The following is a 27050-nucleotide window of genomic DNA, read 5'->3' on the forward strand; positions in this document are numbered from 1 at the left end:
AATCAGTTCTTGGTAAAAACTAGTTTTGACTGGAAATGTGGTTATAGTTTTATATTTTGGTTAAATTTAATTTTGACCAGATATAAATTACGACTAAGATACATAAATGTAATTATTAGATTTTGATTTGTTTTTTTTTTTTCATAAAATTAATAAAATAATCTTGTTGATTTATGACATGATTTATGTAGATATGAAATAATTATATTGGACTATAGGGCATATTAATATATAACTAACGAAATCCGAGCTTCAACAAAAACATATTTGACTTTAAATTAATTAAATTTACTTTAAATGAATAAAACTTCATAGCACTTTATAAATTAATATTTTGTGAACCCATTATAAAAACTAGTAGATATCACAAAATCAATTTCGCCTGCTAATCTAATCAAGTATTTCGACAGAGTAATTAGTAGCGACGACTAATTAATTAATTGAACCAAACCCGAAAAATAAATCAGTTAACGAAATTAACCCCAGATAACCGTAGGACGGTATAATAAACTATACTTATATCGTATTTATTTATCGTTGGACACGATAATTTTAACGAATACATATCCAGGAAACTGGGATTAATCAAAACACGAGATTAGGTATGCTATTATTTTAAACAGTGTTTATGACTAATGTATATTGAAAATAACAATTGTTAAGCTGTTATTATAAAGTCTTAATTTTAGGTTTTTTTTTTTTAGTTTGTCAATTTTTTAATGACAGAATTAATATTAAAATTATATTTAATAGATTTATATTCTAACAGTATTTTTTATTATATATAAAATATATGCTTGTTATACTCACACGATGTCTATAATATTTGAAAAATATTTTTTTTTTTATCTGAGCGTTTACTTTTGTTATTGTGGTTCAAAACTACTAATTTTGTTAAATTCAAATTTAAACATTATCAATAACAATAACAAATACTCAATAGAAGCGAATACTTAGAATGAAGTAGAGTAATATCTGATTATAGAATAGATACGTCTCTAGATTCTGTCGTAGGCGTATCGTAGGCAATGAAGCACCACAAATACTTAATCCGTTTGCATTTCTAATCTTATAATGTGCCTTATCCATGTGTGTTATTTCTACGTATGAGTAAATCGGTAACCAGACCGTTTTGTTTATAATTTAAAGTAATATGCACTGTATTTGTAAGTAAATTGAATTTATTTTAACATGTTCCGAAAAGTTGTAATGCAGTTTTTCAAATAAACATTTAGCAATTCTTTTTTTACTTTCTGTAAATAACTTATGACCTTAAAAGACTAATGCTATGAAATATGGGAAAGTATTGCGGAAAATATAGAGACCGCAGCATTTGTAGAGCTTCAAAAGTCGTAACACCTAACTACTAAGTAGGAAATAGGCGGTGACAGTCGTAAGGTTAAACACTACAGAAATAAGATATCTGTGGGCATTTGCGGCCGAGGATTTACTACTCGTATTAGCTCGGATTTCGTTTATTGTGTTGAGTTCACTTGACTTTCAATCTAGGGAACAAAGTAAATTTAATTATCATCTATTTGAAAAGGATATAGTAGGCTGAACTCCGTCGTAAGGCAGGTCTGTGGAGTTATTATCTGAGTGAGGGTCTTGTGTATCCATGTGGTGTGGATGATGCGGAGCCCCACCATGGTGCGGTACATGAGCATGGTGATGTCTCAGGTAGTCGGGCGACGCATGATGCGCTGCTGCCATTAGCGCCGGGTGTAACAGCACAGGCGCATGAGGCAGGGGTGGTGAGTCACGCTCCGGGGCCGGTGGCGATCGCGCCAACCCGCCCCCAGCCGTGAAGAATGGTGAATACGGTGAGAAAACTTGGCTCTCATGCAGCGAAGGATTAGGTATCGCCACCGATGTAGGTAACGCCATCCCACCAGGGTACGGCCGCGGGGACGGTGACTCCGGGAATTTACTCTCAGGCGAGTGCCCTACGCCCTCTCCGAGAATCCTGCTTACGGTCCGCGGCGTTATTCTAGTATCCGTCACCTTATGCCGCTTTTTCTTCGGTGTGACTACGAGACTGAGTGCCTCGTTCTGCTCAGGGTTCGGTTCACGGTCGAAGTGCCCGTTCATGGACCCGTAGAGGTTCGCAAGTGGTTTTGGCGGCGTCTGGAACATGCCTGTCGGAGGCCGCACATGAGTGCCATGTCCGGGCCCGCTCGCCTCGGTGTGCAGCGGAAATGCCGCTCCACCTGGCGCGCGGGGGCCGTTCATCTGGCTTATCAGCATCGGATTATGTGTGATAAACGGGACGCCATTAGGCGCACCCGTATGATGGACGGGTGTATTACCTGATAATTGCCCCGACGGCCGCTCCACTGGCTTCGGTGTTGGTGACTTTATCTCCAGTAGCCGCGTTGCTCGCATCAGATCCTTGTTGAGTTGCTCCGCTGCCGCCGCTGCAGCCTCCGACTGTTTTCCAATTATTCGACGCTGATGCACAAAACGCGTTACAATGGAGTCGATGAGACTGACTAAATATGCTGTGACTTCACTCTTTAGCACTTCTGCTAATCCTTCGAGGTCAGCGCCTGAAACTGGTCCCACAGGACCTGTGCTATTTCTAATCGCGTCGAGCCTTTCAGCCAGTTCTGAAGACAACGGAGGCTTTGGCGTTTGGCCAAGTTGCCGCTGCTGTGGTGAAGGCTGGTTCGATAGAGGTCTCTGTTGTTGATTATTCTGTTGATGTTGATGCTCAGAGACTTCTTTCATTCTGGCTTCTTGTTGTTCTAGAAATAGTTTTTGGCTGACATTGAGATACATCGCTGCGGCACTATTTAAGTGCTGGTGTGGGTGAGGTGGATGTATGTGGTCACTTGGAGGTAGTGGAGGTATCATAGGTAACGAACCATTGAATCCAGGTGGAAGGTGCTGATGTGCTGCTGCATGAACGTGCATTTTTGCTGACATCATTTTACTCATTACTTGTGAAAGCATGTTAGGCGTAGCATTATTTGGTATAGGAGGTGGTACCTCTTTTGCTGGCGACGCTGGTTCTGACTTAGGTACAGGATCGTCATTCTGTTCTACATCACTAGAAGCACCATCATTATCGATTGTTTCTGACTCTTGTCCCATACGATTGCACAATTGCATATATTTCTCTTGCATCTCTGCAAGTTGCTCTTGCATAGTTCTAAGTTGTGATTTTAAAGCATTCTTTTCTACTAATTTTTGTTGAATAGGTGGTCGCTCACCATCATCCTCGGATTCGTCCGATACTGTCTGTGCACTACCGCCGTGACTCGTACCATAGCGCTCCGCTGCACCATCGTGTTGCTGTGGGTGATATAATTTTCGTTTTTTGCAACCGTTCACTTGTGGCTGTTGAGGCGCAGGACTAGCACGCATAGTTGACACAATGTTTTCAACACGAGCACGTTTTACATCGAGAGGTCGCGGAGAAGAACGTTGAGCGTCACTATCACGATCCTCAGGTTCGGATTTAGGAGCGATCAGAGGTTCGGACGGCGGTGGTGCTGGAGGTGGCGAAGTGCGCGAGTCACCAGCACTGTCCAATGCTAAAAGAGCCTCATCGAGATCCGGCCGGGAGTCCCGTGAAACAGGTCGCTCTGGAGATCGCTTCTCTTTTGGCTCGTCATTATTATTATTTGCAAGCACGTTGTTATTATCTGGAGAAAGTCGCAATAACTCTTTCTTGCGATTCTGTAAAATGTCCCGAAGTACACGATGTGTTAAATCTGCACCAGCCGCTTCTTCACCGGTATCATCTTGCATAGGCGTCCGTCCAAGTAATTCGTTTAACATTTCCGCAGGCGGGTAACCCGGACCAAAGAGGCCGAAGTGTTGGCGGCCCTCGAAGATGGCGCCGTAAAGTCCTCCGCTCATGTGTGCGACGCGCGCGGGCGCGGGTCCGTTCGTCGCGAGAGTCGAATAAGAATTGCGCGGCTCACCGGCGTCCACGCGCTGTCTCGCACGTTTCTGTTTCTTCAGCAGTTTATCCGAGTAGGGCGCGTGTGAGTCGGCCTCCTCCTCCGATGACATCATAGGCGAGGCGCGCCGCGATTGGCTGTGCGGGCGGCGGGCAGGGCCCCACCGCGCTACTCGCGCCGCATCGCCCGCTCTGTAAGAAAGGAGGGGAGCACGATCACACCTGCTCTTGGCGTGCCGAGTACGCGTCGCGCGCGCTCGTGCTAAGACTTTATAAAGTTACGACGCGACGAGTCTTATGAATGAGTTATATAAAACTTTAATACTAGCAACTTTCCATAAACTAATAACTGTAGATATTTTCCATAGGTGTCACAATGATGTATTATAGTATAATTATTTATATTACCCCTGAGTACACTATATACATTTCCGTACACATTACGATTAGACTATCGATTTTATGATAACAATCTACCTCAAAATTCAAGTTTTTATAATAGTTCTTATTAGTGTGTACATTCAATGAAGCATTATTGTTTCGATTCGAATATTTCTCGTAATGGTCAAAGATAAAATAAAATCGAACAATAAAATTACCGGCGCAGGACAAGGAAAGCGATTGGGGCTAAAGATAAACTATTTTCCGTCGTTTCTCAGATTAGTCATAAATTCGATCAAGCTTTCTGGTTATTACTACAAAAATTATGTTGGTAGCCCTATTATATTATTGGTAGTAGGTATTATTCAAAATAATAATAGGTACTAAAATTGGATAATTATTTTTTCATTTAGGTGGTTCATGATAATATTTAGCTTATTTCATTATTTTATTATGCCTTATATAACTTTCGTGTTCGTGTACTATTGACTTAGAAAAACTTATAAGAAATTTTTATCTCTTATAAGTTTACAAGTATACAATAGAGTCAAATCTAGGAATATTCTGGTACAGCCGATTTTTATTTATAAATAAAAAAAAAACACATTTTTGTAAAAAGAAAAACAATAATTTTACAATCAATACTTTACTTATTATACCTAAGTACAAAAAAACAAGGTATAATTTAATTCGAAGTACATAAGTAGATAGAATATTTACTCATAAAATTGAGCTGTAGGTATAATGAGAAAAAAGATGGGTATCTGATGCGTGTAATCTGACCTCAACTGGTCATCAAAAACTGTAGATAAACAGTAGGTACCACACGTGACAAAGGCTGGCCACAAACATTAATTTCTTTTGGAGCGTGACTCCGTTTTCATAGAGTACAATGAAGCTAAAAAAGTCAGGAATAATTCTGTGAGACACGCGTTGTTTGGGCGCGAGTCCATATTGTGATACGATACGAAAGTGCTAAATATTTGGCATTGTATTCATCTTTGGTTTGCCTTTTCCCATTTATTTGACATAGCCAGACCCTGGGCGCAATACTTGGTACATAAATCATACCGAGAAGATTAAGCATTGTTAGTAATGTTAGTAATAGTAATATCCTACTTCTTATTGTTAGCAATTATTTTAGTTTATTGCTGGGAATTTGGAAAACACGAGAGTTTTATATAGGGCCACGTGGAGGTCGACCTAACAAGTTAAATATCAACATATACCGACAGCGCAGGCCAGATTACCAATCCATTGTCACTAATTAGAAAAAAAAAATAGTTTAAATATACCTACATACGAGTTTATTGCTAGCAAGAGAATGTCATGATTGCTGACTTATATTTAGATATTCTTGACGATGACGCACTTATTTCTAACTAAAAGAATTATCATATTTCGCGGAAAAGGTTAGTAGACTGAAAAAAATATTTAAGTAAATATTGGATTCTATTGAAAACCGAATTTATATAGTGTATGTATAACAAACGTGTATGTAGGTAAAACAAACAAGGTTTAGTTAAAGCCTTGAGGGAATATAATTACGAGAAAAAGGGATCTGCGACAAAAAAAATATGATTCGTTCTAAACTCGAATTTATTTTTAAGTAGTCGTTCGCTACTACTTCTTCTTAATAGAAGTTTCTGTTTTGTTATAATGAAGGATATAAAAAAAAAATTTAGACCTTTTCTAGTCTTAAATTTTTCTTTTTGTTTAATAATTTTGCGCTAATTATATCTACCTAGTTGAAATATTTTCTTAATACGGATAATCAATTTCTCTTATTTCTATAATAATATTACTGGATACCTTGTGTCAGTGGATTTATTTACTGTATCAGCCATTAATTGTCCATTATTGAACATTGCCTCCCCCAAGGGAGATTAAGGTAAATTTTGTCAGTAGTGGGCAACCGCAGTTAGGCTTTGTGATGTTTTAAAAGGGACCTAAAGAGGGAGCTGTCCATCCTTCGACCATTCAGTTTCCTTCATCGTCTCTTACACTCACAAGAAAGGAAAGGATGTTCTATTCTATGCTGGGACCACAAGGCACAGATTTATTTATATTTTTATTTAGGTATTTATACTACTGAGCCATGATTCTTCTTGATAAGGGAATGAAATGAATAAGTTACAACAAGTACTTGTATTAATTAAGACTTTACAAAATTTCGAAATATTGGACTTTGTACCTTACCCTTTCTGTCCAACGACTGAAAAAGTAAGGTACGACGCTCTGGTAACGGATACAGATTCATCTTTCGACTTTGACAACATTCGGCTACAATTTGTGTATGATTGACACGGAGTTTACTAATAAATAATAAATTTTAAGCACTTGTAATAATCAAGGCATTTTTTATTTTTCGTAAAGTTGAACTTACTTCCATAATCTTGTACCTTACCTTTTCTGCCCAACGACTGAAAAGGTAAGGCATAAGATTCGGACAATGGACACAGATCCATCTCTCGTCTCTGGCAACATCCGGCTGCAATTTGCGTAGCACAATGAGATGATATCAATGGCGGATGACTTCCGATGCTGGCGTGACCAACCACTTGCGACCGCCGTCACGGCTCGCCTGCTTGTGTCACCGTGGAAATAGATTATTGGGAAATTACGTTTATGTCTGATATTTTTTAGGTATTTTCAATACTTTTTAAATGTATACCTACCTATGTACACCTTGTAAAGACAATATGATATAGAGGTATTGTTTTTTTTTTATTTAACTTAGAATGACAAATAAACTGATGACCTACGTGATGAAAAATGATAATTGTTGTGTACAAACATTAATCATTGATATCATAGAATACTCTGACGTCCATTGTACCCATCATATGTTGCCATTCATGTGTTATGCCTCCGTTAATCCTGTAATTTCACTGCGACCTGCCTTTCAAACCGAAACTTAAACAAAAAGGTACAGGTATATGAGTGGGATAGAGGTACCCATGTATACGACTTTGTACAAAGTCTGGTCTTGTAGATCAGACACATTAGATCTTGGTATTTTAACAAGATAGTAATTTTACGAATAAGTATTCAAGACGACGCTCAAAAAATCATTCTAACGATATACATATATAAATGTTTATTATACAAATATGTAGATACTTTGGGCGTTATATAATTAAAAAAATAAATAAAACCTAATTTATTTATTAATTTTCAATTAATTTTAGGTACGTATTAAAATTATAAATATAACACCTAAAGTTAAACACTTTCAAGAAAATATTTTTTTACTAGTATTTTAATATCTACTAACATTATAAATAGCTAAATATCAGTATCTACATATTTATCTATGTATCTAAATGCACAAAACATACCTACCTACCTATGTATAGATTATCTCACACCCTACTAGTTACGTTTATGATAATTTGCGGTCATTTTGTGACTATTGCGAGAGTAGAGATTGCGAGATGCGTACAAACTGCCACACAAGTTGATCAATATCCGTTTTACAGTATATCGGCTATTTGCAGATAAATCACATGATTTAATATTAAGTACGTGATACATATAAACATACGGCTCTATATATGTTTTTTTTGATGGCTGAAAATGGTATGATAACCCTGCCTGCGCTAACGATATACGCTTGCGGAGCACCAGTGAAGGGTGATAGATGAGAATGAAAACAGGCCAGTTAGCCCATCATGATGAATTCATCAAGAATTAACCATGATAGTTTCCAGGGAGAACCGCGAGGAGGTCGACCTGGTTGGGTATATTGCTAGCAATGGGATTCTCAGTCTCCATTACTAACAATCCCTTTCCCCCCGCTTTATACATGTTTGCATTATAATAAAATATTTTAAATTAAAATTATAAATAATCTTATTAAATGCCCTTTTCTTTTCGCCGTGTGGTTCCAGCATAAAATAGGCCACCTCTTAATTTCCTGTAGGTGTCGTAAGAAGCAATTAAGGCAACTTAATGGTTGAAGAATGGGCAGCAGTATTCTTCTTATAAGATCACTAAAAGTCCAACTGTGGTTGCCAACACGTCTACTAAGTGTGGCAACTACTAACAAAACTCTCTTTATGGGGAAGGCTTATATTCAGCAATGGACAGTGACCGCCTGATATAATTAAATAAATTTAACGTAAGGTCTCCTTAGATGAATTCTAGAAATAGTAAGTTATTTAATATGCCTTTTGCAGATTCAAATTATATAAGTGAATTCTTAATTTAAAGGAAAATATCAAAATATGAATATACAACCACTCTTTGGAATCAATTTCCAGCAGCAGTATTTCCGAACCGATACGACAACATAACCTTCAAGAAAAGAGCATATTCCTTTTTAAAAGGCCGGCAGCACACCTGCAATGCCGTAGGTGTTGTGGGTGACCATGGGCGGCGGTAGTCACTTACCATCAGGTGAGCCGCATGCTCGTTTGCCCCCAGTGTTGTAAAAAAAAAATCTAGTTTTACAATAAGAGTCAATATTATTTATTAAGTAGATATACTTTTTAATACTTATGCATACTAATATTTTACGAGTTCAGCTAGAAGATTAAGTTGAGAGGAATTGGCAAGAACTTCGGCTATTTATATTTACGATTCAAATTCGATATTTTTTTAGGAAACTTGATATACTGCTATAATTGCCTATTGATTTGTTTTAATTTTTTCTTTCGAACTCGAGAAATTCTTTTTTAAATACTCACTACTTCTTATAGTTGATGGGAATCAGAATTAATTCATCCCAACTAGTTGAGCTTTTGAAGCGCTAAGAAGCAAGATACAAATGCACTTTCACATTTATTATTTACTAACTATATCTCACGGTTTCACGTGCATGGTTCAGGACATAAAGCATCCTTTGTGCTAAATTAAGATATAGTCTTCCTACCTACCTGTGTATTAAATTTCATTAAAATCCGTTCAGTTGTTTTTGTGTGAAAGAATAACAAGCATCTATCTAATCTTAAAAACTTACGCATTTATAATATTAATAGGTATAATTTCGTTTTTATTAATGGGTGATGATGGAATATAGTAACCCTTCCTGCACTATCGGTATACACTGGCGGACCACTAGTGACTGATGATAGGTGAGGATGAAAAGATAGGTCAGTTAGCCCATCGTGTTGAATACACCACAGTGATGAATTCAGCACGATGGTTTCCAGGAAGGACCACGTGAAGGTCGACCTGATAGGGTATATTGCCAGCAATGGAGCCGTGAAACCATTACTAACAATCCCTTTCTCCCCTGGTATAATTTAGTTAGGATTGTAAAACATTAGAAACATATTAGGTGTGAATATCTTTATAAATTTATTAAGATATGATCGTATATATTTGATAGTGTGATATGGCCCTAAGATATACCATAGTTTGTCGCTTTCCTCGTAAATATTTCAATGGCCACGGAATAGTACATCACATTAGTCAACTATTGGGCGTACTGTACGTGTGAGTCGCTGAACCGTCTCGGAATTGTTCCGGTGTATCCGGTCCTTTATGTTTTTTTTTTATTACAAGAGGCAGGTCGATATACCATAGACAAGTACCTACTCTGAGATTTTTATTGTGTAGAGAGAATTTTTTTTTCTACATACAGTTTTCAAGCTTTTATTTGTTTGAAAATTATTACATACAAGATAAATGAGACATTTTATAATATTTGGTTGGATTTTTCCGCATAAAAACAGTTTTTTTTTATTGGGATTATCCTTCTTTCAGGTTTTTCCAAGAGACTACAGCATGTAGTTCTTTAAAAATGAGTAAAGATGTTACTTCAGGGACAGTAGCCCACGCGTAATGTTGCCCCTGGTATTGCAGGCGTTTATAGGTTACAGGAACCGCTTACCATTACGTAGGTTTGATGGGTGCATGAGTTTTTTACCATCTCAGTGGTATAAAAAAAATCCCCCAGAGCAGGACATTGGGTATTTTCGAACATTTTTATTTATATAGACACTTGGCAATTCACTATGTAAGTCACTATGAAAGAAAGAAATAAAGCCACGATACAGAAGCATTATATAGAAGTAAGATATAGAGGTATTATAAAATATGAACATCAAATTCCAATAATTATTGAATAATTGAAAAATTTCAAAGCGAGTGAGATATGAACCCGCTCCTTTTTTTATACAACTTAGAATGGCAAACAAGCTGACGGTCCACCTGATGGAAAGTGGTAATCGTCGCCTATAGACATGAGCAGTACCATGGACATAAAAATAAATACACACACATACTATTTCGCCCATGATACCCCCTATGCGTTGCCATTCCTGAGGACTCAGGTGTTATTCCTATGTACCCTGTAAATTTACGCCATATCCCACCCTTCAAACCGAAACACAGCCTGTATGGCTGCTTCACAGTAGAAACACGAATGGGACAGAGGTACCCAAGCAATCGACTTTTGTACAAAGTCTCCCTCCTATATTTCGAATTTACCTTCTTTTGAACTGATGTTATGTATTTGATTCCATTTGGAATGAAAGGAAACGATGACCTATTATAAGTATTTTTACTCTGTCATAACTCAAAATATACATTTGTAATTGTTTTTTTTATTTATACATTAGTGTTTTTACTATATTCATGCCATGTGTTTTATGAAGTAGGGAGAGAGGTTATCTACACTTATGTATGTAATATCTTATATTATCCACTGTTATTTATAAATATAAAATATATATAAAATAGGCAAAATTTTTCATTTAAAATAATGTATAGGAGATTAAATAGTTTAGGGCGGTTCCAAACGCTGTACTAAATAGAACGCATAGAGCCATTCACCCCACGTTCGTGCAAGTTGTGTATCGTAATTTCATCGTGCCGGAAACAATTCCGGTAATTACCGGATCATGAATAAACAATGCATTGTCAAATTGTGATACATACCGGTATAAGGGCATTCTGAACCCAACAACTAATAGGTTGACGATTTTATATTACTTTTTTTATTATTTTTTTTCTGTGATTAATAAAATTAACATAAAAACTTATGTAAATCCATACATTAATTTTCTGTTATCTTATAAACCATGTGAAGATATTTAGTTAGATTATTTTATGTTACTTAAAATAGAAAATACGTTAACAGCCCACTGTGACTTTTGTACAAGGTCTCCTTGTGGTAGATATTTATTATTTGTGTTTATATGAATGATTTTATTAAAAAAATTTTTACTTCAATTTACATAATCTACCATATCATAACAACCCATTCGTACTATTAGGTAGATACGTATCTTTTACTATTAAGGCAGGATATAAACCTGCAATTATCACGATGGCCAAGCGACTTGGCTCAGTTTTGGTTTACCATAGCATTGTACCTGGATGTTTCCCTTTCTTACACTGATGTATTATTAGTACTTAATCCCTTAAGTTATTTAAGATATTCTTGAGATGTGAAATAGCGGTAGACTTGCTTGTATTGTATTAAATATATTAATAATACATACATACATATTAAATTTGTACGAACTGTTAAATTTATACAAACATATTTTGTATTAGTGAAAGTATTGAAAAGACATACATAGACTGTGTGAAAGATAATATGGCCAGAACGTAAGCGAATGTGGAAATAATTGCGAATAGAGATGAATGGAAGAGGAAAACAGTTAATTTGTAATTATTTTATATAATATATTGTACGCTTATACAGCAGGATATGGAGATACTATTTAATTGATGTAATACCTTAACCTGACATATGATCCCCAATAAAGACATTTGGATTTGTAAAACATATTACGCCGAGGGGAATGGGATTGTTAGTAATGGAGAGTGAGAATCCCATTGCTAGCAATATACCCAACCAGGTCGACCTCCTCGCGGTTCTTCCTAGAAACTATCATGGTTAATTCCTGATGAATTCATCATGATGGGCTAACTGACCTGTTTTCATTCTCATCTATCACCCTTCACTGGTGCTTCTCCAGCGTATCCCATTAGCGTAGCCGGGGTTACCGGTTACCATACCATTTTCACCCATAAAAAAAAAACATTGCGCCATCTTCAAATATTGGGATAGGGGCAGGAAGAAAAAGAACAATAAAAAAGTGCCTGCTTTTTTATTAAAGTACAGAGTTGTCATTTGAAGGTTTGATAGATATAGTTATCGTCTTAATCGTACCGTGTACAGATGCCCTACAGCACAAGATGTAAAGCGGCCCATAGACGACAGTGCCGACATGTGGTCGACATGACCTGTTGATTTCTACCCATATAACGCCAATAGTGATGTGCTTCTGTGACATATGTGATGTTATGTTATCGATGTATTTAACAAGTAAATACCAGCATACAATTAACAAATATTTAAGCTCTGCATACACCATTAGGGTTAAAAATCCGTGAGATTATATTTTTCTAATCCTACTAATACTGTAAATGTGAAATTACAATATTAATAGGATGATTTGAAGGATGATGATTAGTAGGATGATGATATTTGGGAGCTAATATATTTATTATTTTTCTTAATTTTTTTTTAATTACTAATTATATTTGTATGAAATATGGGATAAAGATAGATTATATAAACTAACTTAACACACAAGATATTTTATAAAATGACTCATATGAGATAAAACTAAAAATAGCAAGTTACTAATAATTCATGATAATTGTTATATTCATCGTATCTGTCGTTACCTGTCTACTGCTAAAAATAGGGCTTCCTTATTGACAGTCATAAGGAACAGAGCCGTTCCTCATGACGTACCATTGGAGGAAATTTTTGCCAGTAGTTGCCACGCTTGACAGACGGGTTGACAGCCGCAGTTTGGCTTTTGGTGATGTTTTAAGAGGGAGGCTGCTGCCCATCCCTCCACTATAAGCTCTCTTAGTCGCCTCTTAGGAGAGAGAAAGGGGTGGCCTATTCTATGCCGGGACCTACACGGTAATTTTTTTAACAGTCATTATTATAGATATATTATTAATTAGATAGGACTTAATTATATTGTACCACTTATTTACATATCGTCATAGTAGAATACTGACGGATCTGACAAATATTACATATATAGATCCGTCAGTATTCTACAACTATGAAGATATATGTATATGAAAAAGCTTATATTAATTTTAATTATATAATTGTAAAATATTAATTGTAATAATAATACGTATACGTACCTGACGTAGTCTGTTATAAACCGTATATTTTATATTTATCGACAATATGCTATTCACCCCCTAAATACTCGACACTAGTGCCGCAACCCGCCCCTGTTTAATTTGGCGTGACCCAACGATGTCTAATTTTTACAGGAACTTTCCTTTCCGTGAGCTGGCGGTTCCCACGAGAAGGGAAATGTGCAAGTCTTATAAGAAATCCTGCTAAATGTTCGCTTTTCAGTACAAAGCGGGAATAATCAAAGGGTTGTTGAGATTTTATGATCATTGTACAAGATTTTAATGCATTATAAATTATGAAATAGGGTTGTAGCTGTTATAAATAATTGATGTGGATAATTCTTGGATTAATTATTATTTACAAATTGTTCAATAAATTTTAAATATTTTATCAATTGCCGATATTAATTATAAAACTAAAATGTTAAAATATCAACTAAAATGATTAATTAAGTCTATTTTTCTAAATCGTAAATAAATATAATTTTTAGTTTCTAAAAGACAATAGGATGTTTTTAATTTGTATGTATTTTTTTTGTATGGAAGTAATATCTATAAAAAACAATATTTATTACTACTATGTTGGTTACATATTAATTTTTTTTACGATTTAGGTAGTTTTTTTTCTTTTGCAGAATAAATTTCAGCTTGTCAACATCTCACGAGAAACATTTATTTCTCTATGACATCCAGAAACATTATTTCTTACTACAAATGTTGAAAATTTCATTAAAATGTCTATTAATGCATTGTAATAAGTTAACGATAGCATCGGACCCATATGGTACCACCCCCGGGGTTGTGTAGGAATGCGTGGGAAATGCTTGCACCCCACACAATTAAGTTTATTTACCATTCTTTGTGCCACCTTAATTTGCCGGTGACTTATGGTCAGTTGTACCATATGGTCGTTCCGATACGGTTGCTAAGTTTTGAGGGAATTCAAATAAATTCTCTTAGGAACTTTTATAGATAGACTTTTTTCTATCTACGACTCCATTCGCGTGACTAAGATACCTATATTGTTTGTTTGCCCGGGATAAAAAGTAGTTAACGTTATTTGCTATACCAAATAAGTACTACAAGCTGTCATGGGCGAAACACTATGTTATGTCTATAGTACTGCTCGTGTCTATAGGGAACGGTTACTGCTTTCCATCTGGTGGGCCGTCAGCATGTTTGCCATTATATTTTTTATGCCAGTTATGGTTATGCCAGTATTTGCTATGTTTAGCAGGCAGGTTGGCAACCGCAGTTAAGCTTCTGGCTCTATCTTTCGACTACTAAATTAATTTGATTGCTATTTATTTATTTGAACAAGTGGCGAGCTTAATGCCGTATGGCATTCTTTACTAGTTTACCGTGGTATTCCGTATTGTATAATATATTAAAAAAAAAACACTTGTATAAATACAATAACGTAGCACTGTATTTTGTTATTAAACATTATTTTTTTTATTATTATTATTTGTAAATAAAAATAAATAGAGTTATTTTCTCTTCACAATTCATTACAGTGAAATACAAAATAATTCATTATACGTCTACATAAGCTTTAGCTGTATATGGACGTTCCTAGTCTTTCTGGAGAATCTACAAGTATTTCACTGATTTCTTAATCTAAGAAAATTCCCGCCAATTATAAAGAAAATGGCGGACACAATGACAATTCTTTAGACTATGGAAGGCGTTGAAGGCTGCTAGTGTTAATAAAGGCCACTGGACTGGATAAAACATGCGAGATATAATAGCTGGTTTCATCGCGTGTCATAAGTAATTTTAATATTTTCATACATAAGAATTACATACGTTTACATACTTACCTATAATCTAAGCCTATAATATTCAAATAATTTGACCATGTCTCACTACTATGTTGATAAAGATCATAAAACAACGTAAGTTAATATAATACATATAAAGAAAAATACTTTAATGTTCAAATATTTTTGTGTACTATTACATTGATATACATATTATAGATAGAAATTGATAAAACAAAGTACATATACTATAATAACATGACCCATGTATAGCAGTTCTAATGTTATCAATTTTAATGCTAATTATATCTGCTAATTTATTTATTTCTTCTGCAAAGAACTTGACTTTCGCAGTTAAGGTCTTGGCTTGATTTTTGATAATATAGAATATGGTTGTAGTATTAAGATATGGGTGTCATAAATAAATATCATATATTTAATAAAAAAAAATGTAAATCTAATTTATATATTTAAAATAAATTGCCACAACGCGTTGTGGAACTACAGAAAATAGTACAATAAGAGCATATCAAAAATGGTTTTTATAAAAATTATAATTTGTTGATTTCTGTTTTTCATTATTTCGTGATAACAAACGGATCTTATCAAATTTACACCCGTTTTGCGTGAGAAAATAAGAGATAATTATGATGTTGGTATCAATTATTGATTATGAAACATTACCTATATAAAGGGAAGTAGAAATTATTCCAGTCATTCACATCAGTGTAATTTTAAGTGCAGTAAAACTCATTTATGTACTATCTGTAATTTCCGCAGATTGTAAAGTTCTAAAATGTCTTCCTTCAGCTGTACCTAACGAAGTTTCATACTTCCCTACATTGATGAGGCAGAAACATGGAATCATTGTCTAAAGCTTTAGTAGAAAAATTTTGGGTTTGAAAACAACATGTGTTTTATAATAAGTGACATACATAGGCACATTCTTTCTACATTTAATAAGCGCTGAACCCTGGCGTCTCGAAATAAAGAAACATTTTTACAAAAGAATAGCACTTGGTTGGATTCAGGGTATTAGGTGAATTTACCAAACTTCGATCAATATCCTACACCATCAACTTCTGGCCAACGAGGAAGACTGGGCGTAGCTTATGGAGACTCCTCAGATTCTATCAAGAAGAGAAAAAATACTCTTCTACTCGAAGAATATGGCTTTGAGTACATCAATAAAGCCTACGTGCAGGGACTACGTACCATAAACGTAAACTGCGTCAATTTTATTTTACTAGTGAAGACAAAAACATTTTTTTAACCGACTTCAAAAAGAAGGAGTGTCTCAATTCGGTTGTTTTTTTATGTTTGTTATCCCATAACTCCGTCAGTTATAAACCGATTTGGAAAATCCTTTTCATATATGTAAGGTTATTAAGTATTCTTAGACCTCATAATTTTTTTTTCTCAAAATTAATAGTTTATTTTTGAAATCAAAATAACTAGTTTTGTCAAAATAAAATTGTTTTTATTTATCGAACACAATCTTAAATTATTCGTTTAATAAAATTTCTCAAAATAATTATTATTTTGACAATTTGTGTTTCACTAAGCATAAGTACTATGATATTTTCTGTGGTAGTCATCACGTGTAATATGTACTGACAAAGTAAAAATTGGTTCCTTTATTATTTCATAGATATGACAAAAACAGTCCAATACCAAACAGTAATCGATATTTTATTACAGAAACTTTGTAAAATAGATTTCCTATCCAAGATGACGTCAAACAGATAGCATCGAAAGACATTTAAAATAGTGTGTGTCCAGTACCAAAGGGTAAAGTCGAAGCAATCAGCATGCATAACTTATGAAGCTCGGATGGCGTGCCTTCTGGGCCATTACCGTGTTTCTATGAAAAAGGACATTTCACCCTTATCGGTGGATATCACGAGAATAAAAACGGCGATAAGATCGCCTAGGGTTTGGTATTATTACAATTTTCATATCGATAATATTAGGGTGAATCAATATTAAGTATAAACTATCGAATATCGATAAAAGTTTTATTAAATTACTAGCTTTATCAGTTGCTTCGATCGTGTAAATTATGATTTTATTCAACAATTCAGGTTGTTGGTATAGCTACAGTTACAAAAAGAAACCCTTTAAGGAACAGTTTGGAAAAAGAAATACATATACCTTAATTATGAATTATAAACAATAATTCTGCAAAGCTTGAAGCAAATCGGATGACATAATAAACAGTTTCGTATAAAAATTACCTCTAACTCACCTCACTTCTAAGTTTTTAACTAATAAGTTTTTCGCAAGAAAAAGTAGCCTATAATCGTTTTCAAGGTTACATCTATATACCAAATTTCAACATAAGGCCTGAAACCGTAACAAACAAACTCACTTTCACATTTATAATATTAGTTAGGATGCCTACCAATTAAAAAAAAAAAACACGTACATCCATATTAGAAATATGCATCGTTACTAATATTAATACGTTAAAGTGAACTCGTTTGTTACTACTAAGCACCATTATGGCTTAACAAATTACAATGATATTTGGTATATAAGTAGGTACTATTTGGGATGGATAAGGTTACTATTTATCTTGATCAATCAACATAATCTAGAAACAAGTGTGTACTAAATTGTATAGTGATTAGTAAAACTATTAAGACGCTAAGAGGTAACAAACGGTTTGACAAAAGTCGGTTTGGCCAACTCACTTTCATGTTTATAATATTAATAAGAATTCGACGTATAAAATATTATTTGTTCACACATTATCGATTATCGACACATTATCCACAAATTATCGATACCTTTAGTACAGCACTATGGTGGTGTGTTAGAAGACAGGCACTTATTAGTCGTCATTATCTACACCGCTCGCTTGACATATGGCCAATATAGTACACGAGTCATATCTGCGATGGCGACATGCGAGAGTCCACCACGCCACGCCAGTGAGGTACCTTTAATTACCCTTTGTTCAACGAACAAAGCAACCCTGAAGCGATATGCATGTAAACTAATTAAATGGACACAGGGCAGTCTTTGGAAATCTCAATCCATTTTGGCGGAGTTGCCTCTGAATCTCTAGCAATTACAATTCGGCAAACAAGTTAACGATCCAACAATCCCAATCGAAAATTGAAGCCTGTTTTATTTTTTTGTTTTGAAAATGGAATTGATGGGCTAACTGACCTGCTTTCATGCATTTGATGCCTACGAGTATAGTATAAAGATGGACTACTCAAGAGATGGTTTGTTCAGAGGTGTTCATCCACATTAAAATAGGTCAATGGCTGAACTACTTTCATGTGAATGAACTGATCTGCTTTCTCAAATTGACAAATTCCGCAAGAATTAACCACGATGGTTTCCAGGCAGAAACCTGGAAAAAGTGTGAACGGTGCTGTTAGACCCAGTTACTAATAATCCCTTCGCTCTTCACCCAAGTGATGGGATGAGGACATTGTTTTAATTGACAAAATGGATACATGCAAAGATGAAAAAAATTGTGTATATTTAAAAGAGCCAGGTTACAGGGATTTTAGTAAAAGGATCTAATATTATTGCTAATACTAAGCAATATTAGATCGACCTCCAGGCGATTCTCCCTAAACCATCACCATCGTGGTTAATTTTTGTGGAATTCGTCACGATGGACTAAGCGATCTGCTTTTATTCTCACGTATGGTCTCTAACACGTGCCTGGCCATTGTATACCGATAGCGCAGACGGAAATACCATTTCATTTGCAACTATTAAAAAAAATTATAAACATATCTATAAACTTTAGTATTTATAATTCAACAAAAAAAAAAAATAGTTTTACTGTTGCTGCATTACGGTGGTGGTCATATTTCGACAATCACACTATCATAGTCTGTTTGCTATTAATCTTTCAGCATTTGCAGCCAGCCATCATTAGTTAATAATTAATGACATATCAGTTGTTTGCGTTGCGAAACATCATGTTTGGCCTCACTCTAGTTCTTATCGTTTGTCCGTCTGTACTGAACAGAAAAACGATAAAATATATCTGGTTACAATTTAATTTAATAGCCTGAGTTGTAAGCGTTAGCGATTTCTGGATGTTTTATTGCAATTTGGTATTAGAGAGGTTCTTTTTCTCTAGCAGTGCTCGATGGTGTATGAGATGTGTATGGATTGTTTATTATATTTTCAGATGTCCGTCTCCGATACTAGAATACTTTTGTGTCGCTACAGTTATGATATGTTTTAATACATATAGTGCAAAGGAAGCGTCACAGTGTCTATGACACAGGACGAAGTTTTCGGACTGAAGACGAAACAATTGTCGGAAACGACAAAAACACAGTGAGTTCATTAATATCCCGTTACTTATGTATTGATTTATGATTTTTTTGGAAATTGGAAGGGACTATTCGCATGTCGATACTATATATAATTTTGTTATGATAAAACTCGCTGCTTTGTGATAAAATTCGAAATTAAAGTTAAATATAAAAATCATCGATTGTGACTGGATGTATAAGTTGGTTTAGTGGTTTTACACTACATTATTTTGCGATAGTTGCAGATTAAATCGTCACACAATTCAAATATTAATAATAATTCTTAATAATTGTATTTAGAATAGGTTAGCTACTATCTAGTTATAATTATGCTCCTGAGGATTATCTGAGGAGATATTTGTAATGTATATACACTGATATAGTATTGGTCTGAGTGATTTTTACAAGTAGATCTAATTATAAATATACAAAATAATAATAAGTTAACGTTAGTGTTAACGTTCTGCTAAGTTTGGAACGAGATGGCGCTGTTAAGTGTGTCCAGCGGTATTTATTATATTTTACGCATCAATCAGTTTATGACTTGGACTACTGCGCGACAACAACTCAATACCACATCTGGTCGTTTCTTATCAATAACAGAAACACGAGCCATTGTGCTGTGAAGGAAAACACTGGCCATTATCAGCATTATTATTCATACTTCCGTCCTTATATTTTAAAGTCATAAGGGAATTGAAATTAATTTTACGGTCTGACTTAGAAATAACGTTTTTTTTTTATAACTGTTTCCTGCAGATAACGAGAAGTGAGTTGTTATTTTAAGTGTTATGACCACTATGGAGTTTCGGGTATTGATCACTTAATACTGGTTTTTGAGTGTCAGATAATAAATCGCTCTGTACGACGTTGCCAGATGTGATGTTAGATTTACATATTTCAAGTATTTGTTTTCTCCAAATAGATAGGATTTCCTTCACTTTTATTCACTTATAAACTTATGCCCTTTTTCACTAAGCCTTCCAATTTATTCTCACTATCTGAACGATAAAAAGAAACACAAAGAATTTTATTCTACCAAAATTTCGAAGGTACAATAAACCTACAATAAAATTGTGAAAAGAAAATTTCCAAAATTTCAAGAGTTTTCAGAGACAACGGTCTGCAAACAGGGGCTTATTCTTGATATATGTTTTTGTTTATCATAGTACGCTATAAGGAGGAAGAAAGATCGACCTCCATTACGATTAGTGGTTTATTACTCCTATTTATAGGCTTCAAAGGCAGTGAGTTCAAATATCGAACATTAGAATAGAATAGAAAAAAAATATTTCCAGAAAAACATATACGTAGTTATAATAAAAAATATAGTAATTTTACATATAAGATGTGTCTCTTATTAGGCAAAAGAAACTGGCCCAACTGATGCTGTGAATGTCCCAAAGCAATCCCTCTCTTAACAAAATACGATAAAAATACAAACGGGTACAATTGCAAATGCATGTTACAAGAATGTACCTTTTATGTCAATGCAATATTTAACACAATACAATTAGAATGTGACATTATTTATTTATTTTATCGACATATAAAACAGTAGTTACATTTGTGATTCGGCTACGTTATAATTCCATTACATTATGTGCACAGCTTGAGTAATTCATGTAAAGCAAACACATAAAATAAAGAAAATACATAAAATGCCATAATAAATAATACAAAAACCAAATTTGTAAACAGAATGTAATTTGAAGAAATCCGGCACGGCCGTTTGAAATTATCTCAGTTCATTTTCAATTTGTATCTGAACACTGTTAATAAACCAAATTCATTCAAGAGACGTTCATACGCTCGCTTTATTCTAATGTGCTCAATGAAATGCGAGCAAGTCAATTCATTTCGTTCACTATACAATACAATGCTTATTTTAAACAAATTATAAATATAATTGTGAGAGACTGGTGCCTGAGATAGGTATAAGAATACCTGTATTACAGGTCACCAGGGCCTCACTCCGCGGGGTTACTTACTAAGCACTTGTAATACAATAAAAAATAGAAAGAGATATTTAATTATAATTTAATCTGGAAGTTGTGTGTGTGTGTGTGTGTGTGTGTGTGTGTGTGTGTGTGTGTGTGTGCGAGTAGTGTGTGTGAGTGTGTGTGTGCGCGCGCGCGCGCGTGTGTGTGTGTGTGTATGTGCGTGTCTCTCGCTGTGTGTATTTGTGTTTGTACGCATTCATATAAAAATTAAGGTAGTTAGTTATTTTCTCACATCTGTGGGATAAGTAAGGCCTCTGTAGCATCATAGTCAAGTGATTTTAACCAATTGGATATGAGCTTTTTACAAGCGTACCTATGATGTCGGTAGATTGACAACTGAGCGTTGATTTTATTATATAAGTAACTACTTAGAAAACAATAAAAATTTTTTGAGAAGCATTTTTTAAATGCTTTAGTAGAACAAACAGAATTTTTACGACGTTTATGCCTCTTCAAATTTGGATCAAACAACATCTGTGAATGTTTTTTTAGTACTGTTGATATTATAAATGTTTGCCTGACTGTTAGCACGTCCCATTTCTTATATAATTCTGTAGTAGAATAGCGAGATGGGAGTGCACCTGCAACTTTTAATATCAATCTCTGTGCTTTTTCGGCCTCCAGAAGATGAGTCCTAGCAGCACCTCCCCAAGAAGAAATACAGTACTGAATCAAAGACTGGCATAACGCAAAGTATACCATTTTAATAACACGGCGATTAGCCACATGCCTTAAGTTCTTAAAGATGTAAATAAGTTTGCGAAGTTTAGATACCAAGATATCAATATGAGCTCTGAAGTTTAATGTTTGATCTATAACTACACCAAGGTACCTGATAGTAGCTGTTCTTTGAAGGGACGGACATTGGCAAACGACAGAGCTTAAGTTCTGGCAGGAATGGGCAACTATAGTAAAAGACAATGGAGGTAAGAGGTTTTTCCTGAAACCAAAAGCTATATATTTACTTTTAGTGACATTGAGAGTCAGAATATTACTATGAAGCCAGGCACATACCTTATCAAAACCTTGTTGCGCACTTTGGAAAACACTTTCCCAATCATCACCGCTGAAGAAGAGAGCCGTGTCATCAGCAAAGGTAAGTATACGACCATTTTTAAGCTGGATTTCACACAATTCATTAATATATACGAGAAATAGCGTAGGCCCAAGTATACTCCCCTGTGGAACACCAAAACATATATCAATTTCATCACTAATCCAATCATCAATCTTTACCCGTTGCTTCCTGTTTGATAAATAATCCTTAAAAAGCTTCAAAGGAAGACCTCGTATACCAATTCTTTCAAGTTTCTCTACAAGTAAAGGAATAGAAACGGTATCAAATGCCCGGGCCAAGTCAAGAAATATCGTAAGACATTTCTTTCCTTCATCAAGGTTAGTAACAACTGAATTAGTTAGTTCATGTACAGCTTCATCTGTTGACCTTCCAGAGCGAAATCCAAACTGAGACGAAGATAGGAGAAAGTTTTTTTCTAGAAAATGGATTAGTCTTTTATTCAACAGCCTTTCCAGAACTTTGGATAAGGTAGGGAGAATTGAGATAGGTCTGAAATTATCCACACAGTCACGATCACCACTCTTATGTACTGGTTTAATAAGAGCAATTTTAAAAACTAAAGGAAATACACCTGAAGCAATTGCGAGATTACAAATATAAGTTAAGGGAGGAATAATTGCATGCATATATCGCTTAACAATTGTACCAGATATTTGATCTATTCCTGCTGAGCAACTATTTTTCAAGCCCAAGATAAGTTGTTCAATCTCTTTCTCATCAGTATTGAGCAAAACAAATGATTTTGTCGGTCCTGCATAACCAGAGCTATGACTAATGTTAGATATATTCAAATCGATTTTTTCAGCTAATCGCTTCCCCACGTTTGCATAAAAAATATTAACATCATCAACACTCTTTTTTGGATTGTCAGGTTTTATAAGTCCAAGCGAATAGTCAATATTTATTGCAGATCCACCCACAGATCTAATAATTTCCCACAGTTTTCTTTTATTATGTTTTGCATTTTCAATTTCCTGGCTTTCATATTTTCTTTTTTGTTTTTTTAAAATAGAGTTACAGAAATTTCTGTATCTTTTATAAATTGTTTTAAGTATTTCATTATCTGGGTCTTTTCTTACTTTTTTGTGTAAATTATCTCTATTTCTCATGCATCGCAATAGACCAATGGTTATCCAGGGTTTGTATATTTTTTTTCTTCTAGAAACTGTAACAATTTTGGTGTTTTCCTCAACAACTCTATTTAAACAGGAATTAAGGAGTGCCGCTGCCACATTAACATCAGAGCATTTAAATATGGGATCGAAATTTAAACCTTGCACCGCTCGATCCAATCCAACAAAATCAATGGTTTTATTTGGCTGTTTTGAATAATCTATTTTATTATTGATATCAAGAAAGATTCCTACACTTTCGTGATCAGTTATAGAAGTTTCAGCTACAGTACAAATAGGTTCCAATTTTGTTTTGATCATAATGTGATCCAGACATGCATGACCACGTGTAGGTAAATTATGAGCAGGCAACATACAGTGGCTAGCCAACAGATTGAGATAATCATTAGAACGTTTATCTGAGGAACAGTCTGCTATGTCAATATTTATATCGCCACATAAAATAATATTTTTAAAATTATTTAGGTTACTCAATATTAGATCAACTGAGTTTATAAAATTAATTGTATTATATTGGCTAGGTGGGCGATATATACCAATGATGCAGATTTCTGAACACAATTTTATCAATAAACAATTAGCATCATTTAACTCCGGCTCCTCAATCCTGACGTTATATATCTTTTTATAATAAATAACTACACCTTCGTTCTGAGTTTTATGAGACGTTGTTGCAATGTGATTGTATTCATCCAAATCAGGAATATAAGATGCAGACTGAAGCCAACACTCGGTAAGTATTAATACATCCCAATCAATATTTGATCGTACAAGAAGAGTCATAAAGTTAGTCATGTTGCAGTTAATACTTCTTATGTTTTGGGTTAATATTTTTAACTTACGTCTGCAATTAGGTATGAGAGCTCTAATATCAGCGATATCACACTTAATAGCTTTGGCTATTGAAAAACTATCTAGACCCAGATTCAAAGCTTCGTTATCTAGAAAATCGAATTTTAATAAATGGGTTTGCAAGGCACATCTTATTTAACATAATTGGAGTTACAGAATTAAAGTGAGAAAAAACATGCGTAAAGTTAAAGTATATATTGTGTACGTGTAATGTCTGTTTTGGAGGTGATAACAAAAAGTAAAAATAATTTATTTCAAGAAGAGTGATAAAGTATGATTCTGTGATATGATTAAGTGTATCCCAGATAATTTGTAAATTTATTGTTACAATATATTTATAAAAACAGTATAGAATAGAAAAGTAAAATAAAATATAAAAAATAATAATAGGCATGCATAAAGTCCATTCTTGTTGAAGAGAAACATTAAGTCATAAGATAATTTGACTAATATCAACTTCATTCTCAACACGAATAGGTCTCTGGTTCTCTTCCTTCTTTATATATACTTTTCCAAATGATGTCCATGCTGCCAAAAGTTTCTTATTTTTCACGTTTTCTCTTGCAATATAGTAAAGTCGCCTGGCTTTGTTAGTCAAAAATTCTGAAACAAATACAGCCCTAGGCATACCTGGAAGATTAATGTTTTGAGTATTTAACTGCGGCTTCTTGTTAGTTCGACAGGATTTATTGTAATATCGGAACGAAGTCAGAAGTGATTCTTTCCTATTAGTGCTGGTGAAATCAATGACAATAGCCTCTGATTTAGATCGGTAAATATCTCTTACTTCCTGGTCCATTATTGGCATGTCCAAAGATAGTGCCGTGCCAACATTTTTGACTATATCTGTTAATATTTGTTTATTTTCATTATTTTGCTTAGGTATATTTCTAATTTCTATAGTAGAACTGATAGTTTTCCTTTCCAACACCTCCAACTTTCTTTCCAGATTCGCTACTCGCTTTCTATATTCAACATTCTCATGCTCTAAATTACCCACTTTAAGCAATAACTCCTCATATTGACCGGAAATAAACTCCATCGACTTCTGAATCTCTTGATTTTGATTAATTAATACACCCATGTCCTTGCTTAATGACTCAAACTTTTGCTCCTGCTGATTTTTAATCTCATTAAACATCTTTATTATATCAGACATGGAGGTTTCTGAATGATGTGGAAGTTCACCAAAGGTACGCTTTTGTCGCTTTGTTACATTGAGTGTATTAGACTCTAAAATTTCATTGCAGGACGATGATTTATCTAGAGCGGAATCCGAACCATAGTGTGTTGTAGATGCATTTCTTACAGTCAATTTTGACCCTGGCGGAGAGCGCTGTACTGACATAGTTACTACCAATTTTGCTCTTTATATTAGCTATGCCTTAAATAAATTTTTTATCATACAAAAAGTGAGCCGTTGTTGAGGATTGATCCTACAACTTCGTATCAGTAGTAAGACAACAAAATCGGTGGGCCACGAAGACCGTACTCGGTATAATGAAATAAGCAATCTCTTTCAGACAAAAGATCACTCGTGAATTGTTGGTGTGTCTATTTATAACATTTATAAGCAACGATGAGGTGAAAGTTTTTGAAGTGAGCCAGTGAAACCCAATAATAACGGAATGTTTCGAGAATTAAATTAAACAATACACTCACAATTCAGGCAGTCTACTTGAAGATATTTATCAACTTCAATGTTTCTTATTATGGTAATATAATGGTATAATTTTCAACTCCTTTTAATACGTATCAGCACTTATTTTTTAATTAAATGTAAGAGCAACACAAACACGTCCATTCGATGCGACTACCCGCAGAGGAGACTATAACAGTACATACTCGAAAAATATTTGTTTATCCCGTCTAGGATTAAAATTTTGAGCATATTTCTTACATTCAAATTTGCTATTGGTAACTAAGACGTGTATACAATTGTTTTAACAAGAACATCCTAGCGAACAGTCAAAACATCCCTAATCCATTATATGTTCGTACAGTCGACAATCTAAGTAACTGAACAGCATTTTATCATATTTAACTCTTACTCCAACGGAATAGAGTTCATCAGTATTATTATCTTTTGTGATATACCGTGCCTCACTTAGACTTCCACATCTAACTGCTATCAAATTGTCTCTTCCTTTCAAACAAAAACAAAAGGCAAGCACACACGATAGATGGTAAGTGTTGTAGTATATTTATTTATTTAGTAGTACTACCTGAGTAAAATTTATTTATTCATTTATTTCTTCTTGTATTCCATAATGTAAATGGCAATGTTGAAACAGGTCTTATTATGAACTGTGTTGGGCACAATAAATAAGAGAGACATTTTTTTTTATTAAAAAAAAATCAATTTTGAACTATGTATTATCAAAATTCTTTCACAATAAGTACGTATTTTCTAGGGAAAACCTTAGGACCTCATTCCACAGCCTAAGCGTTCGCGGGCGGGAACTTCTCTGACACCGCGATGTACGCAACCATTTGGGGT

General features: G+C 34.5%; 1 protein-coding gene across 4 annotated transcripts in view; it reads right to left on the bottom strand.

The window, feature by feature from the left end:
• Positions 1-1011: 1011 nt before the first annotated feature.
• Positions 1012-27050, bottom strand: part of LOC113519613 (homeobox protein prospero-like) — a 114384-nt gene continuing 88345 nt past the window's right edge. For 3 of the 4 annotated variants that reach the window (XM_026904735.3, XM_052900508.1, XM_052900507.1), the window contains exon 4: positions 1014-4102. In XM_026904735.3, coding sequence (XP_026760536.2) covers positions 1531-4026 — 2496 coding nt within the window. In that variant the 5' untranslated portion in view covers positions 4027-4102 and the 3' untranslated portion in view covers positions 1014-1530. Of the gene's footprint in view, positions 4103-27050 lie in introns of all 4 variants that reach the window. The other variant, XM_052900509.1, reaches the window with a different exon arrangement.

The sequence above is a fragment of the Galleria mellonella genome, unplaced genomic scaffold (assembly GCF_026898425.1).
Source record: "Galleria mellonella isolate WM207_F2 unplaced genomic scaffold, CSIRO_AGI_GalMel_v1 utg65, whole genome shotgun sequence".
NCBI lineage: Eukaryota > Metazoa > Arthropoda > Insecta > Lepidoptera > Pyralidae > Galleria > Galleria mellonella.